At 45.6% G+C, this 19,157-nt stretch overlaps 1 protein-coding gene across 2 annotated transcripts in view; it reads left to right on the top strand.

The window, feature by feature from the left end:
- Positions 1-19,157, top strand: part of PPP3CC (protein phosphatase 3 catalytic subunit gamma) — a 1,509,833-nt gene that overhangs the window by 654,482 nt on the left and 836,194 nt on the right. For both annotated transcript variants that reach the window (XM_069617714.1, XM_069617713.1), the window contains exons 7-8: positions 2,974-3,051; positions 3,131-3,225. In XM_069617714.1, coding sequence (XP_069473815.1) covers positions 2,974-3,051; positions 3,131-3,225 — 173 coding nt within the window. The remainder of the gene's footprint in view (positions 1-2,973; positions 3,052-3,130; positions 3,226-19,157) is intronic.

Below are 19,157 nucleotides of genomic sequence, written 5' to 3'. Positions count from 1 at the left end.
CTGCCATGATATTGAGGTGCCTGCCGGAGTTCTAGATTCTCCTCCAGGTTATTCTTCTTTTAGAGGCAGCTTCCATTTCAAGCCGACAGGTTGCTCTGGTGGGCAATCCATTTGCGGTTCCTGAACATTCAGAAGTGAGCCTTCCATTGCATCATATAGATCTTTAGAGATTCCACAACCCATCTTAAGATTGAAGTCGCACCCCACACAAACCTTGTAAGGCCACCCATTTCCTTGAAACCCATCCACAAACCCCCTTAACGTTCCCCAATCGGTTCACCTCAGCCTTATGGGGACTGTTATAGAAGTTGAGGATGGTAACCTTATCACCACTGGGTTAGCGTCGGCAACTGGAGGAAATCCATCTCCACCACCTTAGCTCTACAGTTCAGAAATGCCTTGACCAAAATGACCATTCCCCCATAGCACCTACCCCTATGATTTTTTTTTTTTGGCGGATATGCCTTAAGAAACACATCCATCCAACAGGGGGATGTTGTAGGCCCAGATTTCCTGTAGAAGGATTATTTCATGGGTCCTCAAACGCCATAGTAACAGCCCTTTCCAGCTTCCCCCTAATTCCAACTATGTTCCAGGATACCATCCCCACCACTGGAATACCCTCCTCTTGCCAAGCCCCCTCTTCCTGCTCTCTAGACCATTCGAATCACAGCCCCCAACCTCACCCTCTTCTGCCTCCAGCTTGGTGACCTGCATGTTTTTTAACTCTGTTTTTTGGGAGGACAAGGGAACGTCGAAAGCATTGGTCGATGGTACCCATCCCTGTTCGAAATCCAGCCTGTAGGTGGGGAGACTATCATTTGAGTCCACCCATTCCAGGAATTGGTTCAAAATCACCCTTGAAAACGTTTTGCCATTGGCATCAAGTATTGAGTTGGGACTATAGATGCCTGGATTTTCTCTACCACCCTTCTTGTAAATCAGTACTATTTAGGCCGATTGCCAAGATTTAGGGACATAATTAAGTTTTACGACTGATGTAAACAATTTCAATACGACTGGGCCCCACATTTCTGGCTCATCTTTCATCTGGTCAGCCCGGGATCCCATCTGGGCCTTTTGCTTTATGACTTTTAGCACTTTTGATAGCCCCCTTTACTTCTGATTTCAATATCTGTAATCTTCTCCAACTAACCTGAGCCTGCAAAGAAATTAGGCCCAACATGTGACGGACGGCCGAAAATGGGTCTCCGTTGGCAAGGATGAAACCTGTTTCCAAATAAGAGACTCGAATTTAAGCCAATCCAACCTTTCTTCACGCACATCTGCACCATGCATAATTCTAGAAATGTATTATTTGATTGTACATTCTAAGTACCGGCAGTAAAGAAAACCGACCATACTTTCTGTCATTCATACGTAACTGCAAGGCAGCAGAGATGGCTTCCATTTTTACAGCTTGATTTAGATTTCGTATAGATGGTTTGGACCTAACGAGCACCCCAAGATATCTACAATTATCCACTACCTCCATTCTTTGATCATTAATATGCCAAGCAAATTTGGTCTACGAATCGAACCACTGAATGTATTTAAAATCAGTATTTTAGACTTGGGTACATTTATATTCAAACCTAGATAATCAAAATACAAACCGTCCGCTTTCAAAGATATTTGTATTGATTTTACTTTTCCCTAACTAACGAATAAATGAGCACTTTATTGATTTTGGACCTCCTTTCATTAAATAATTTTGTTCCACAAATATGCATATGGGTTGACAAGTTGAAAATGAAGTCATCTTTCAACATTGCATCAAATGTATTCTTTTTTTTGCTTTTGTAGTCTTTGCTCGCCCCATGAAGACGATATCCATTTTGTACACATCAAAACTGGTTGGGCTATTGAGCCGTGCAACATTGGGTAGAAGATGGCTCTGTGAAGAAACAACACATTTCCATTGCTTTACACATTTTAAAAATAATTTCTAAAACTGATAACCCTTTCTGTTCCACAATCAGTTTTAGATTGTTTTCCTCAATTTTTTGGGATGTGGATATGTGTATGTTGAGGAGTGATTGTATGTCTGTGAATTTTGATGGATGTTTTTTCATATGTTTTGCTTTATTAATTTGAAGCATGTATGTAATGCCGGTTTCCTGTTTTGAAGAAAATGTTCTTAAATATGACTGTTACAGCATATGGTTAATATGAATACATTGTTATTTTCTTAAATTGATGCCGCCGGATGGTTTGCTTCTGTATATGTCTGTTTGGTTCCCTGATCCTGGGGGGTTAGGGACACTTGCTTTTCTGTTCTATATATTTGTCCTTAGACACATTCCAGCCCCCCTTTAAACCATGCCTGGTTCTTTCTCCAGCCTTAGGGACAAATAACAATTTTCTCACCATTGTACCTCTTGTTGTTATATTCAACCAATGCCTTTAGTTATTGTACCCATGCTGCTTCAACTAAAGTCCATCTAGCTATAATATGGTTCCACTGATAGGCAGAAAATAGTACTAATTTGAGAAGAGCCTTGTGGGATGGAAGTGGGTGGAGTCACTACTTTCACGCTTACTGTTCTAATATCATTGCAAATGCTAGGGCACCTGCTCCAATCCTCTTTTATGCAACATTGTCCCACATTTCGACTGATGGGGCCAAAGGAGTTCAGCAGTCCAAGTATCAGTGCAATATGGTGTAAATCATGGTTAAAGGAAGCTCTGCACTTGTGGTGCTACTTCATTGAACCATTTCGGGTAAGAGGGATCTCTGCAATCTCTGTTCACTATCTGCTTTGGTAGATTTGTTTTGGGAGGGAAACCGAAGCGGGGGCAGAATGATGAAGAACATTTTTGATTAGGAATAGCTATGGGGCAAGTGAAGCAATATCCGTTAGGACCACAGGGGGATAACTGCACTGGCTGAGTGTCTAAACTCTGAAACAAGATTAGTTTGTTTGGTATTTGGCTAAATGTTATAGTGACACCTGCATGCTTCTTTTTCAGTTATCCTGCAGTGTGTGAATTTTTACAAAGCAATAATCTACTGTCAGTGATCCGGGCACACGAGGCTCAGGATGCAGGGTAAGTCACTCCTCCCTTTTCTGTTATATTTATTTGGAATGATCATGAGCAGTGCTAAAGTTCTAACTCTCTCCGACAGGTACCGAATGTACAGGAAAAGTCAGACAACAGGTTTCCCTTCTCTTATCACCATTTTCTCTGCCCCAAATTACCTAGATGTCTATAACAACAAAGGTGAGTTTGTGGCAGTCTGCCAATTGTTTTCAAAGTAATTAATCTTACCCCTCATATTCTTGTCTGACTGAGGTGTCTGATCTTCCACATGGTTTTAAAATAGAAGAAGAGCCTGATTTTTACATGTGTGTGCTATTCCCCATCCAGAAGGGCTGACCTACTCTGGCATTAACTGCAAACCTTGACCGATGATCAAAGCATATCACGTCTAAAATACTTATTTTTCAGCATACCCCCTTCCTTCCAAATCGTAACTTGTTTAGAAGGCTGGCTCTTTGCGGCTGGATATATATATACATATATATATCGAAAGACTGATCAGAGCGAGTCTGGCTATGGTGTGATCCACTATTTTATTACATTTAATATCTTGACATACAATTATTTAAATAAATTGAATCAACAAATGGCACAGGATAGTAAACCACATACATTCCATACAAACAAACCAATCAGCGATACTTGGGAAACTAAAATACAAACTAAAGATCAAGTTCAATGCTTAACAGCCCCTAACATTATCTGGAGAAGTGTACTACTAGGTATGCTCAATCAGCTCGGTGGACAGTGTTGTAAAATAGACACAGTGTTAAGATGGGATTGTCGACACAACTGTGTTACGGCCCTTCAGTAATTGTGGAGCTGTAGGTACATCAGCCTTTATCAGGGCGGGGAATTGTAAGGCAAACTCATTCAAGAGGTATCCTGTGACAATGATCTAAAAAACAAGCAAATAACATGTTGCAAGTAAGGGGGCGGGGTGTATCCGGAGCATATTCTACAAGAGCACCTAGGTTCAAGAATTTCATAAAAAGTTTTGACTGGGTGGAACTTACTGTGCTTATAAGACTCTGGCAGGTAGAATGCAAAATTCACACGAGGTGTGTTTCCAATTTCTGTAACACGCAGAAGAATATTTCAATATAGGATAATATTTGTGTGTGTTGGTAACATGATGCTGCCCATGAGTGATTACGCCCACAGGATGAGCAACGGGGTAAATACCTGGTAGTGGTGACCCGTGGCTAATGGAGTCCACTTCGGTTGGGCTCTAGGAATCGCTACACATAAGAGTATAGGGTGGCTGGGCATCAAGTAGGCATGAACCAGCTCACTATAAAGCATGGAAATGAAGGATCGTTAGAGTCCCACACGTTACATTGACAATGTCCTTTTGATCAGGAGAGGTTCCGTGGATCAACTGAAGTCATTCAACACCTGGCTCAACACGTGTGATACCCATATCAAGTTCACCATCAATTGGGACCATCATTCAATCGAGTTTTTGAATCTCCACATATATAAATCCGGCCTCAGATTTAAAACGGAAATGTTTCGCAAAAAAGAAGGCAGACTGGAAAAGTCTGCTACACTTCACAAGCTACCTTCCAGCTGGGCTGAAGAACAATTTACCATACGGACTGCTACAGAGGGGAATCCCCTCAAAACAGCTGTGAGACACACCCAGAAGAGAGCGGCCAGTAACCTGAGGTAGGTTTGTAATATGTAAGTGGGTATTTATAACACGATTAATGCCCAGAGGTGTCTAAGCTCGGACCCATGGATTGAACCTGTGTTGCTCCACGTCGTCTTACTTCCAAGGCGAGCGCGTTGCCCCTGAGCTATCCTCCCGGCCCTACTTTGTCTTGCGCCTAAACTGAAAGAACCGCTGCAGGGACTAGTATTTACCACCACTTTCAGCCTCATCAGCAATATAGTCAAAAGTACGATGAACAAAAATTGTCATCTCATACAAAACATTGGGACCCTGTCCCAAGAAACCTTTTTTTGCTTTTAAAAAGAATCGGAACTTACGAGAACACTTGGTTCACACTTACCAAGGGCCAGTGATGCAACAATCCTTGGAGAAAACCTGCGGGCATCCACCCATCCAGGGATTCTACAAATGCGGCGAGTGTGTTGCCTGTCAGTTTACGGAGACCAAACATTCATTTGACCACGTCAACATCCATTGAGTCTCAAGACGCACACGAATTGCAATTGCACGATGGTTATATACATCATTGAGTGCCCATGTAAACTAATGTACGTTGGTAAGACCATAAGACCGATCAAACAGCATGTATCGGAACATCGCCCCTGTATATGGCAGAAAGTTGCTGACAAAACACTTGTGGAACATTACAGTCACAAAAGGCACACCGACCGAGATTTGAAGTGGTATGTCCTGCAGATGCTCACCCCCAACCGAAGGGGGGGAGATGGAGACAAACAGCTTGGTAAACTAGAACAAAGGTGGATATATCGCCTCGACATGGCCCGCAGAGCCCTCAACATGTCCTTTGAATGGAACAATCTAATAAGTCATAAGTACAGGCCTTTCATCATTGGGTCTTTGTGTGTGGGGGCGTTCACATGGTTCTCTGATATTAATACATTGAAACAGGGGTTGACAACTGTTCATGAGAACAGTATCTTTGATAACCCCTTTTGGCACATTGACCTGTATTGTGATGCATCAGGAAACCAACAAAATGTCTACTTTGATTTATCGACATGTGCTGTTAATGTAACCCTTGGTGAGTTTTGTCTCCTTCAGCTGGATCTTTACTTCTCCAGCATTGGATCTTTCATAGATTCAGATGCTTGAATATTCCCCGTCGTCAGACTGGGAATCCTCGGTGATAAATTTAATAATATATATTTTTTTAAAAAAAAAATATATATACATTGCTACCTAGCAGTGCATGTACATAGCCCATTATGGCCTATGAGCCATTTCATTGTGTAGTCTCTCCACCTCACTTTGGTCCTTAATGGCCACAGCCAATGAGGTGGCAGGGCCCAAGCTCTGCCCCCGGCAGCCATCTTCAGATTTTTCACTGCAGTCTAACAGACACAGGGAATCCTCAAGCTCTCTGAGCTTTTTCAAATTCTTTCTACTTTTGTGTGGAATATATTTGGAAAAATATATTCCATCTTGTTCCCCTTCTTAGGGGCTTTGTTTTCAATTACCCTTGGAGACAAAATTTGTTGTTTTCCTCTCAAAATCGTCGACTGAACTTCTCTTCAGAAATGGAGACACCTCAGGCTGTCAAGAAGCCTTCCCTGTTCAGGGACTGCACGAGGTGTAAGAAGAAATTGGTTTACTACAAAGACCCCCATGAGCATTGCATTTATTGTCTGTACCCGCATGACATTAAAAAATGCGAGATTTGTAGAACTTTTTCCACCAAGACCCTTCATGACAGGCATAGAAGACTCCTTTCATACCTGGAATCCAGGGATCATTCTTCGGACAAAGAGTCTGTCAGAACAGCTCCTGTCCAATCCAGCACTCCATCTGAGAGACAAACTTCAAAGAGAAGGGCCTCTTCAGTGGAAAGGAGTTCCTCTCCCAAGTCCAAAAAGAGGAAGCTGGAATTGATACCCTTTCTGCCTCCAGTTGACTTACCAAGCCAGAAAAAGTCAGCAAAATCTGCCTCCAGAGGTAAGGAGGAGTTTGCAAAAAACGGGGGGGGGGGCAGTCGTCGGCGGGTAAACCGTCCACGAATGAAGGGAAAGGTAAAGGCCCGTCATCGGCCATACCGTTGACGAAACCATCATCGACGACGACGACGCTTAAGAATCGTCGGCAATTAGATCATCGTCATCGGACATGTCGACCACGAAGCAATCGTCGACGAGCAAGAAACACCACTCGTCCACGAAGCATTCATCCATGACGCAGTCGTCCACTGAACATACTCCACATTCGTCAACGAAGCCCTCGTCGACGGGAAAATGTCAGTCGTCGACGAAGCCCTCGTCGACGGGAAAATCTCAGTCGTCGACGGCGAAGCCCTCGTCGACGGGAAAATCTCAGTCGTCGACGGCAAAATCTCAGTCGGCAGCGAAGCCCTCGTCGACGGGAAAATCTCAGTCGTCGACGAAGATAGCATCGTCCATAACACCTTCAGAGGCACCACAAATTTCGGCAGTTACGGAGGAATTACTGCCGTCCACATTTGAAACTCCTGTCATTGAAAGCAATATCATTGAGAAGAATACTGAGACTGAACCACTGGTACAGCAATTTTCACCTTTGGGGCACATGGCAGAACTTCCGGATGTAATTCTTCAGGAAGAATTCTCTGATGCGGAAGTGGTGGAAGAGTCCATCGGTCCCTTACCGAAACAATACAGCCCTCCTTGGTACCCGTCCACGAGAGAATCTGAATATCCTCATGACCCGATACTCATGTTATCCGTGCAGAGGATTGTAGAAGAATTTTGCAAGGGGAGAAGCAAATCCCGATTAATCCCTTAGAAGCAGGAATTATTCCTAGAGAGTCATCTCCGATTCCAGGCACATCTGGTTGCTCTCCTCACAGGAGTAGACCGCAAAAACGGATGAGATCACCTGCTCGAAGACCGAGGAGCAGCACCCACAGTGCTTCACCTACAAGAGTCCCGTCACTACAGTCATCGCACAGACCGCGATCTCCGGACGTGGATCCTACGATGGTACCGTCCACCATCTCGGTATCAGACTGGCAGGAGGATCCTTTTGGAGAATTCTCGGAACCAGAAGAAGGAGAAATAACACAGGAGCCAGACGCACCCAGTGAGTGGGATGACTACGTAGTCGAGAAGCCCAGGAGGAGAGACTCGCCGGGCAAGGCCTCACCGCCGGATGATCTCGTCTCTTTCCACACCATTATAGGTAAAGCCGCAGAATTGTTTAAAATTCAGGTTTCTTCGGAGGAAAGGCAATCAGTGCTCTATGAGCACAGGGACAAACGAAGGAGGACAGTGACCACAATTCCTCTCCTCGATACCATCTGGGATTCCGGATCCAAGATCCTATCCATGCCCTTATCGACTCCGGCGTTGGTGTCCAGGCCAGAAAAGAAATATAAAGCTCCGGATTCGGCACCGCTTTGTTTGAGGGGTCATACGAAACCAGACTCGGTTGTTACAGTGGCGGCCAGAAAGAAACTCGCCAACCCCTCCTCACCGTTGTCGGCACCACCGGATAAGGACGGACGAAAACTGGAAGCCATGGGCAGGAAAGTATCATCTTCTGCATCCCTTACAATCAGAGCGGGCAATGCGCTGGCCATGACCGCAAGGTTCGATCGCGAGCTTTGGCTCCGCATGTCTAACTTGGCAAAGCAATTACCACCGGAACTCCAGGAGGAGGCAAAATCGATAATCGCGGATGGTGAAGAAACATCGGATCACATGATCGACGCAGCGGTTGATGTGGCCGAATCAGGCTTCAGGCAGATGGCGCACAGCACAGTGCTCAGAAGGCAGGCCTGGATGAAGGCTACTAACTTTAGACCTGAAGTCCAGGCGCAGATATTAGACATGCCGTTTGATGGCCAAGATCTCTTTGGAAAAAAGATAGACGACCATTTGAAGGCAATCAAGACAGACACGGACACAGCCAGAGCCATCAGTTCTTTAAAGGACAAAAGTAAGGACCATCGGTCTTTTCGTCCCTTTAGAGGTTCATCTTCCAAGTTCAGAGGATACGGTCGTTCCTCCTATGGTCAAAAAGCACAAGGCGGCACGGACCAAGACAATAAATATCAGTCATCCAACAGATACACCCATAGAGGCAGACGTGGCTCCGCCCAAGGGAAGTCACAAGGCAAGCAAAACTGACGACCAATTTTCTCCCCCCCTTCACCACACCCCGGTGGGGGGAAGGGTGAGCCAGTTATTCCAGCGCTGGCAGTCAATTACATCGGACAGATGGGTGTTGCAGGTGATCCGAAAGGGTCACACCTTAGAATTTCTGGACCAACCTCCTTCTCTGCCTCCAACATCTCGCAGAGTGCATATGCTAAGACAGGTCATGTCCGAAGTGCAAAAACTGCTCTAAAAGGCAGCAGTAGAACCAGTACCTTATTCTCAGAGGGGAAAAGGTTTCTACTCCCGATTCTTCCTCGTCAAAAAGAAAACCGGTCAATGGAGACCCATCTTGGACCTGAGGGCACTCAACAAATTCATCAAGCGCATAACATTCAAGATGGTAGCTTTACAAGGGGTGCTACCTTGGTTAAACAAGCACGACTTCTTGGCCACTTTAGACTTGGAGGATGCATACTTCCATATTCCGATCCATCCAGCGCACAGACAGTTCCTCAGGTTCACAGTGGGAGAGCTCCACTTTCAGTTTCAAGTGCTCCCGTTCGGGCTAAAATCGGCTCTGAGAGTTTTCACAAAATGCTTGGCACCGGTAGCGGCAAGTCTCAGGAGGGCAGGAACGGACGTTTTTCCATACCTGGACGATTGGCTGATAAAGGCAAGTTCCGCTGCAAAGGCTCGCTCGGCAGTGTCGAGGACTGTCAACCTCCTAAAAGAGTTAGGTTTCTCCATAAACCAGACGAAGTCCTGCCTCGTTCCCAGCAAGGTAGCTCTCTTCCTGGGAGCCGAACTCGACACCAGCATTCCCAGAGTGAGGCCATCCACAGAAAGAATAGCAGCGATTCTACGCTCAACTTCGAACTTCCTACAGAAAGAGACAACATCCGTACGCTCTTACAAATCCCTATTGGGCATGATGTCATCATGCATATTCCTCATACCGAACTGCAGGCTTCGCATGAGACCGGTTCAGGAAGCTCTGGACCACCAATGGAAACAAGCTTTCGGATGCTGGGAAGACATTGTCCAGATTCCATCGACGTTACACAAGGCCCTTCGATGGTGGAATGTTCCGAGGAATCTTCTGCAGGGAATGCCGTTTCAAGCACCGACATCGACCCTCCTGCTGCGGACGGACGCTTCCTTATCAGGCTGGGGCGCTCATCTGGCGGACCTCCAAACCAAGGGGTCTTGGTCGGCACAAGAGTCCCAGCTCCACATCAACGTGTTAGAGCTCAGGGCCGTAAGGTTAGCGCTGAAAGCTTTCCTACCGGTTATAGCTGGTCAAGTTCTTACAGTACAGACAGACAACACGACCTCCATGCACTATACAAACAAGCAAGGAGGCGCGAGGTCTCGGATCCTGTCGCAAGAAGCCCAACAGCTATGGGCATGGGCCTTGCGCTACGGGATACAGATCAGGGCAGAGCATCTTCCAGGAGTGGACAATGTCCTAGCGGACAGACTAAGCAGAGAGTACACAGCGTCACACGAGTGGGAGCTGGACAAAAAAGAAACCCAACGGATCTTTGCCTTATGGGGCCATCCGCAGATCGACCATTTTGCCACCAGGAACAACAAAAAATGCAAGAGATTTACTTCAAGATACCCGGAGCACCAATCACTGGGAGACGCGTTCTCAGTGGATTGGTCCGGAAGTTCCTCTACCCCTTCCCACCCATTCCCCTCATGTCGAGGGTACTTCGCAGGGTAAAAGAACAGGATTGTTCTTTGATTCTTATTGCACCGGATTGGGCACGGCAAGTCTGGTACCCGACGCTGAGGCACCTATCCTGCCGACCCCCGATTCGTCTCAAGTCACATCAATATATACTGACACAACAGAACCGCAAGGTCCTCCACCACGACCCGAGGAGCCTGTCTCTCAAAGCATGGTTCCTGAGCAGCGCAAACTGATGCACCTAAAGTTACCATCAGAATGCTGGGATATCATCAGGGCCGCTAGAGCCCCGTCCACGCAACTTACTTACACCAGGAAATGGACCAGGTTTTCCAAATGGTGCGAGAACTCTGCAATCGATCCCCTCTCGGCCTCGGTTGATCAGATTCTGCCCTACTTGTTGCACCTGGCTAAGTCAGGGCTCTCACTGTCCTCTATCAAGGTCCATCTGTCAGCCCTAGCGGCCTACACAGTAACCGCGGAGACGCAAGCCTTACTTTCCTTACCAGCGGTTAAGATCTTCCTGAAAGGACTGATGTGTACTTATCCGCCTACACCTACACCAGTTCCAAACTGGAGTCTCAACACCGTCTTAACAGCCCTCATGCAACCTCCCTTCGAACCCATACACAGATGCGATATGAAATTCTTGTCCTGGAAGACATCTTTCCTGATAGCCATCACTTCAGCCAAAAGGATCAGTGAGTTACAAGCTTTGTCTTCTGAACCCCCGTTTACTTTGTTCCAGAAGGACCGCGTCATCTTAAGGCCTCACCCGAAGTTCCTCCCCAAGGTACTTTCGGAGATGTCGTTCACTGAGCGCATTGTGTTACCAACCTTCTTCCAGAATCACGCTTCTGAAGCGGAAAGAACTTTACATTCTCTAGACGTTGCTAGAGTGTTGAAGTTTTACTTGCAAAGAACCAAGGAGTTCCGCTCCTCAAACCGGCTATTCATTTCTTTTTCTGGCCGTACCAAGGGTCAGCATATATCTAAACAAAGTCTGGCACGCTGGGTATCATCCTGCATCACCCACTGCCATCAATTGAAAGGCGACCCTTTAACTAGACCGCCGTCTGCGCACTCCACCAGAGGAAGGGCGGCGTCAACAGCATTCCACGCAGGGGTGGCCTTGAAGGTCATATGCAGAGCCGCCACGTGGAGCACTCTGCATACCTTCGCAAAACACTACTGCCTGACTGAAGACAACAACAAAGAAGCTGCAGTTGGGCAGGCAGTGCTCCGCCATCTTTTTGTATAAGGTAGGACCAGCCTCCTTTCCCACCTTTCCCGAAGTAGATAACCGTTGTGTTGCTGCATGGTAAAGGTTTGATCAGAAATGTTTTTTTCTGTATTTATGCATATATGTATATAATGGTGGCATGTTTTAACTGCTTGGTATTCTATTCAAGCATCTGAATCTATGAAAGATCCAATGCTGGAGAAGTCTTAGTTACTTACCTGTAACTGTATTTCTCCAGCATTGGTATCTTTCATAGATTCACATGCGCCCGCCCGCCTCCCCTGAGAGGCTGCTCCTATGCTCGGCATTCATCATACTGTAATCTATACGGTTCAAAATCTGAAGATGGCTGCCGGGGGCGGAGCTTGGGCCCTGCCACCTCATTGGCTGGGGCCATAAAGGACCAAAGTGAGGTGGAGAGACTACACAATGAAATGGCTCATAGGCCATAATGGGCTATGTAAATGCACTGCTAGGTAGCAATGTATATATATTTATAAAAAATATATTATTATTAAATTTATCACCGAGGATTCCCAGTCTGATGACGGGGAATATTCAAGCATATGAATCTATGAAAGATACCAATGCTGGAGAAATACAGTTACAGGTAAGTAACTAAGACATACACTGTATAAAACTGTAAACTTGAACATACCCTTTAATGAGGGCTCAGACATGAATACATGCATTGTGCTAACTCTGCACACTCGACCCAGGACATAACCACAGGGGTTTTTCTTTCTCATCAGTATTGAAACTGTATAGATCTAGCCCCTTCTACGGGAATATCACAATTAATAACGGTGTGACTATAATTTACCCATGAGTATAGCTATTTTGAACCTGCTAACAGCTTTTTTGGAAACAATGTTACTAGAATGTATTGGTGAACTGCGCTGTTTTAACTTGCAATCATGGACAGTATTAGCTACATCACTGTGAATTTATCGACTGTAACGTCTATGTTAATACTACTGTGAGTGGGGCAACAACCCCCGCTCAGGTGCTCACACATGCTTTCAAGATAGGTGTCACCACACCACCGGTTATGCACCACTACATCCTCCGTGGCAGGACCATTTAGATGCACCGTTTGACTATGTCTAGCCCCAGTGGACTCTGGGCCATATCTCCTACAGATACCACGTAGTCCTCCTGACACCTGCGTGCCAGGAACTACTTTTCTTAAACCACTGAGCTGATTGATTGAGCATACGTAGTAGTACAGTACTCCAGTAAATGGTTAGAGCGCTGTTAAGCTTTGAACTTAATCTTTCGTTGGTATTTTAATCTCCCAAGTATCGCTGATTATTTTGTTTGTATGCAATGTATGTGGTTTACTATCCTGTGCCATTTGTTGATTCAATATACAAGAAGTATGTCAAGATATTACATGTAATAAAGTAGTGGGTCACACCATATCCGGACTTGCCCTGATCAGTCTTTATATATTTGTAAGTTTCTTACCTGGAGAGATCAGGCAATTGCCAGGTGACCCTTTAGATTTCTGATCTTTGTGGCTGGATCCAGCAACATTTGTACCCAGAAAATACAAGCTGTCCTGCAGCAACCCTCTCCATCCATCCCCCTCTTTAGTGCATGAATAATTGCCTGTATAAAACAATAGATATATTTAGGGCTCACGGTATGGATATGACGTGTAACTTTGACTAAAACTTGCAAGGTAGGTCATTATTAGGGAACAATAAATCCAGGGGGATTTCCATATGGAAAGGGGCAAATCAGTATATACTTATGGACATTTCTGTGCTTAATGGTTGTTTGGGGTGTAGAAACTAATGGCAGCATGAGGAAAGTTTATAATAAAAAGTTGGTGATTGGGTTTATTGGCCTGCTACATTATATGCTATTAACATTTGTAATGTAGCTTGACATGCAATGCACCCTTTGCCACAATAAGAGATGCTGCTTCTCAACGCACAGCCTCCCACACTTTGGCCTAAAGGTGAACTAAATGCAGCTCCCCACAGTGTTTTAAATGTAAACCGTACTGCCCATGCAAAAGGTTTTAGCCATATCAAACATGCTGCACCCATCCAGTGGCTGCGTTCAACCTCTGGGTGTTAATCTTGGAGGTATGGATTAGCACTTTCAAAGGCAGCCAGGACACTGACAAGCAAGTGGCAGCAGTAAAGGCATAAATTAAATGTACACTCAGTACAAAGGATATTGTGATCAATCTTATAGGGTCATCACTCCTTTCCCGGCGGTGACCCCTCCCCATGTGGCCAGGGGACGGCAGCTGCTACCTGACCCTATGGGGCGACTATATGAGGGAGGATCCCGTGCAGAGAGGCCGCCCTCGGGAGAGTGCCATGACCTCATCGGATGAGACATGGTATACCTTCTTTTTCTTTTAAGGATACCCTCTACATTTCCCATGCCTTCATTTCATACTTCCCCTCACCTGCCTAGGAAAGGTACTGGAAACACTTTCACAGGATCTTTATACAAGCCCTTAAAATCTGACTTGCCTTTCTAGACTCCTGAACTGCTTTGCAGACTCTGCATACAAGTCCTCAAGAACCGACATGCCTTTCAAGAACTCTGAGAAACCTTTTTCAGACTTTGCATGCAAGTTATCAGAAACAGACTGCCATTGCCCTAAAATGAAAAATACTGTTACTAAGATGATCTGAGTAATCACTGGAAGCCAGGAGCACATGCTGCACTCTAGTTGTTGTAGGAACACGTCAGATGCTGGTTATTTAAACTGGCAGACAAGCTGACAGGCAGACGCTGGCTGGAGAACACTACTTCTCTCGGTGCTGACCGAGGAACTGTGGGGCTGGTGCAGTGTCTGTGGATCCAACCGGCTCGCCGACCAGGAAGAGGGGAGCGGACTGCAAGCAGGAGTACGCTGCAAGAACGCCAGAAGCAAGCGAAAGGCTTCTGGGCATTCGCAGGTAGTGAAATGCAGCCTCCACATCACCGAAGCCAGAAAGATGCGAACCAGATGAGCGGAAGCCACAAGAGGCAGAGAAGCAGAGGCGGCGAAAGGGATCGGAACGCCGAAAGACTGCCACAGGCTTGCTGCAGAAGAAGCAACATACTCCAGTGTAAGACAGACCTCAGACAACAAGACAGTGAAAAAACAATCCTCTAAGGAAGAAGGCTTGGTGCACCGCTTTGCAGGGAAAACAAATGTATTTTGTATTTGAAAAGTAAAAAGGTGAGAGAGGGTGCTGTAGAACCCAACTGCCACAGAGCTCTCTGGGTTAATTCAAAGAATACAGGTTGTTATAAAGCAAATAATCGTAGCGTGTAACGCACACAGTATAGCCCCACCTTCATTGGCTACCACCTATATACATACTACCAGTCCCCTCTAGTGCCTTGACCGATTGGCCACATCTTGATCTCCCCCGGCCCTCTAACACGTGGTCTTCTACGCTGTCACCTTTGTTCCCTGCTACCTGATTGGCAGGTTGTGTGATATGTTACCCTCCCCATGGGCCTAGTCACAGGGTGTGCACCTGGTCATTAACATGAGCTCAGTTGATATTTTCATGGTCAAATTATACCTTCAGAATAAAGGAGTGCATCGCTTGATCCCAGTCATATTGGCACCCCTATCATGCCTCCCCATCACAAGAATACATTTGTTGGCATCACCTCTTGCTCCTCGTAGTACAAACCATGTTATGTTTCCCTCCTTGCTCCCCCTTAGCAGCTGCCCCTCCCTGGAGCAACTTCTGAGCCTCTCGAGGAACACACTAATCAGCCAAATTCTGATGGATTTAGATGTTTTGTTTGTGGGCATCTGGGAGTTCAAATAGGATGCCCATTATTCTGAGGGGCGCCAGTGCCCTAAATCTAGACCAGGCCTTTGGCAGCTCATGACCTCTGCTCTGGCTCCCATGGTTTGTTCTTCGGGACAGGCGCAAACCTGCCCGTGCTTGGCCATTCACATTCCTTTCTGGTTTTGCAGGCCTGCAGCACAATACAATTGTATTTTATCTATCAGGCCTGAAGGCCTCTGTTTGGTTTTCCTGCTGCGGCTTGGGGTGGGAAAGTAATTCAGAAGACATTGCCATGCTGTGCTGCTACTTTCTCCATGGCCTGCGACAGACTAGGCCTTGCTTTAAATATGGCGGTGCTTCAGTATTTCTCATAGCTGGTACCAGGGCTGATGTTTACATTATTATTAATTATATTTTAACTTTTATTCTCCATCACACATAACATGTACCAGGGCCTACTTACATTTCCACAAATGCTACAAAATGCTACTCGTTTTACAGCTGTTTTGCATGTTTCACCCCCCTGCAGTAGCACACTTTAATGTTATTGTGCACTAATATATTTTTCTCAACCTAAACCATTTGGGTGGGCATTGGAGCTGGACGTACATCCCAACATTTCCCTTTCAGTTAATCCTCCATTAACTAACACAGCTGCTTCCCTTCTTCTATAATTATCATCCTTGGGCATCCACACCCTGCACACATGACGTAAACTCCCCCTGACATTGGCATACATCTTCGGGGTACACAAGATAAATGCAGCCACCATCACCACCTAGATCGACCCACTGTTATGCATAATTTTCTGGATCTAGTGGGGGTGAACTCAAGGACCTAAGATGATTGATCTATAGGCTGTTTGATTCTCGCCATACGTGGCCTTTTTGGTTCCTATTTTGAGTATGCCTATCTTTCCTACTAGGAGGAGCTATAGCTGCCCCTGTCGAGGCCATCATCATAGCACTGTTTGGGAGTGTCTTTATGCAGCACCAGAGTATCATTTGGCATGTGCAGAACATGACCAGCAGGAGTACTAGGATAGGGAACAATATCTTCACCACTGCTCTGAGCCATGTTGGTGCCCACGAGAACATTGTATCGATCCAATCTTCAGCTTCCACTCCTGCTTCAGTTTCCATACTTGTCTTTAGCCTATTAAAGGGCGCCTATGGTGTGTGGCTGGGACCTGTTTTCTGCATCGTTTGGGGAGACATAGGTACGACATGACAATCTGATCTTCTTGCACACATCCCCTTCTATGGCTGTCAACAGACCAGGACATACTGGTTTTGGAGAGTCCTCAACCGGATCGCGTTCAGCCCTTGCCCCATATTGTTCGCCAACTGGATCATTTTCCACTGCACGATCTGGAGCCATTTGGTGTTTGCTGCGGCGTGGACCCCTGGGAGCAGAAGGGAGGCGAAGAACACCTGTTTGTGTATAGGCAATATTTATCTGGAATTTCTTTCAGCAACGTGGAGGAGTCTTCAGATAAATATTTTGATTGCTTCTGCTTTCTTCTTAGTTAGCGCTTCTTTCATCTCACTTGAGGAGGTTGGAATGGGGGAGGGCTTGACTGTCCTGTGAAGGACATGAGCGCTAAAGTCAGGTGGGCCTCAGTAACCATGAGAACTGCTGAATGTTGAGTCCATAAGGGCTGCTGTGCCTTTACTGAATTCAGGGATGAATAATGTCTTGTTACACTTGCTGTTCCCACCGGAGCAGTTCAATGTCTGAAAACAGAATTCCAATTCGTGCACCTTCAGTGGAACTTCTTTCGTCAATCCTTGTAGGTTTTGAGACACATGTGGCCCATATAGTGATACAGTTCTTGTTGATGTTCCATATAATTTCTTCACCAAACCCCACCAACCCCCCCTGCCGCACAGCTCATTACCGCCTCCTCCCATCTGTTTGACACAAACAACACTCCGTCCATCTTGAACAGTCGGCACGCGTGCATTGCGGGTCTTTGTTTTCCTTTGCACACTTTTCTTCATCTTTGTCCTTTAGTACAACTCAGACTCTGTGGCTCTTGAACATGCTTCGAACCCTACACAGTGCCAGATTAACCAAACACTGGGCTTCTAGGGTTGGCATCTCCTAGGGTGATAACATTGTGGGTGCCCCTGACATATGGGGGAGGAAAGAGTAAACATAGCAGCTCCCATTTGACCCTCTGCTTCCCCACTGAGCGCATGTGTCTATACCATAGATTGCTGAATTCTGGATGGTGCACATAAGTCATTGTGTCAAATACAACCCTATGACTGTATCAACTACCTGCATTTGTTTAATATTCATTAGATTATCTGGACGAACCTCATTGCAAACAGTACCATACTTAAAATAATTTTTAATAAACACCCTATAGACCCCCTCTTTATATGCCCTAACCATATAATCTGGCAGAGTGAGTATATTGACAGACCGACACATATGTACAGTATTGACATCCACAGTGTTTCTGGTGAGAAATCTGCAGGCGGTAAGAAGAACGGGTTAAAGATGCAATACTCGTTTAAAGGATAGTTCCGGGACTTTTTTTTTATTGTCCCTACGGTTCGGCCATGTGTTTTTAAGCATAAATCGGTAGATCGTAGAAAACTTTCCTATGGACCTTACCCGACTTTTCGTCCATTAACGCACTCGAAAACATCCGCCATTTTATGATAATCCTATCATTTCCCCCCATCGCCCTGGCTCACCTGCTTTTGCGGCACTAAATCAAATCCCCCGCCCCTGAAACAGACTTGATTAAAACATTCATATTCCCCGCCTCTATCCGTGACGTGACTGAGCTGCGTAGGCAAACGCGCCCAGGCGTCTTCTACGCGACTCCACACAGAACCAGGAAATCAACACAGATGAGCTCACACAACACAGCGCGCCACAATTGGGAATATGAAACTGTACTTTTAAATTAAACCGCAAGATTGTAAATTTGGTAAAGTACATTTATTTGACATCAAATGTTTTGAGAATATTCAGCGATTTGCATTTTTATTTGCTCACGTTCCGAAAAGTTCGTTTCGAGGCACACGATGTTCCTTTGCTGTACACAGGGTCTTAGATCATCTCACAATACAGCGCCACAATTCGGAATATGAAACTGTGGTTTAAAAGCAAACGGCAAGATTGTACATTTGGCAAAGTACATTTATTTGACATCAAATGTTTTGAGAATATTCAGCGATTTGCATTTTTATTTGCTCACGTTCCGAAAAGTTTGTTTCGAGGCACACGATGTTCCTTTGCTGTACACAGGGTCTTAGATCAATGAATTTTTATTTGCTCTCAATCCAAAATATTTCGTCTTGAGGCAAGCGATGTTCGTGTGCAGTAGACAGGGTGTTGGTTTACGATAAAATAAGCTCTTCGGTCGCACTGATAATCGCATGGCTGTTCCAACGACGAGGCACTAGGCCACCACAACGGTCTGTATGTTGCATCTAGCCGTTAGTACCGCGTAAGGGCATACTTGTACTTGGCGATCGTCCCACAAAATGGTCAGGGTGCTAACGTTGTTCACGCGGAGAAGCAATTGGCGATTATAGAAGCCATCCGCCGGTGTCTGGTACTCATGACACAGACAATAATGGACGATGTATCTATTTGAAAAACATAAAAAAAGGAA

The sequence above is a fragment of the Ambystoma mexicanum genome, chromosome 10, assembly GCF_040938575.1.
Source record: "Ambystoma mexicanum isolate Mex_15411 chromosome 10, UKY_AmexF1_1, whole genome shotgun sequence".
In the NCBI taxonomy this organism is placed as follows: Eukaryota; Metazoa; Chordata; class Amphibia; order Caudata; family Ambystomatidae; genus Ambystoma; species Ambystoma mexicanum.
Note: the sequence above shows the minus strand (reverse complement) of the source record. Positions and strands in the feature narration are given on the sequence as shown.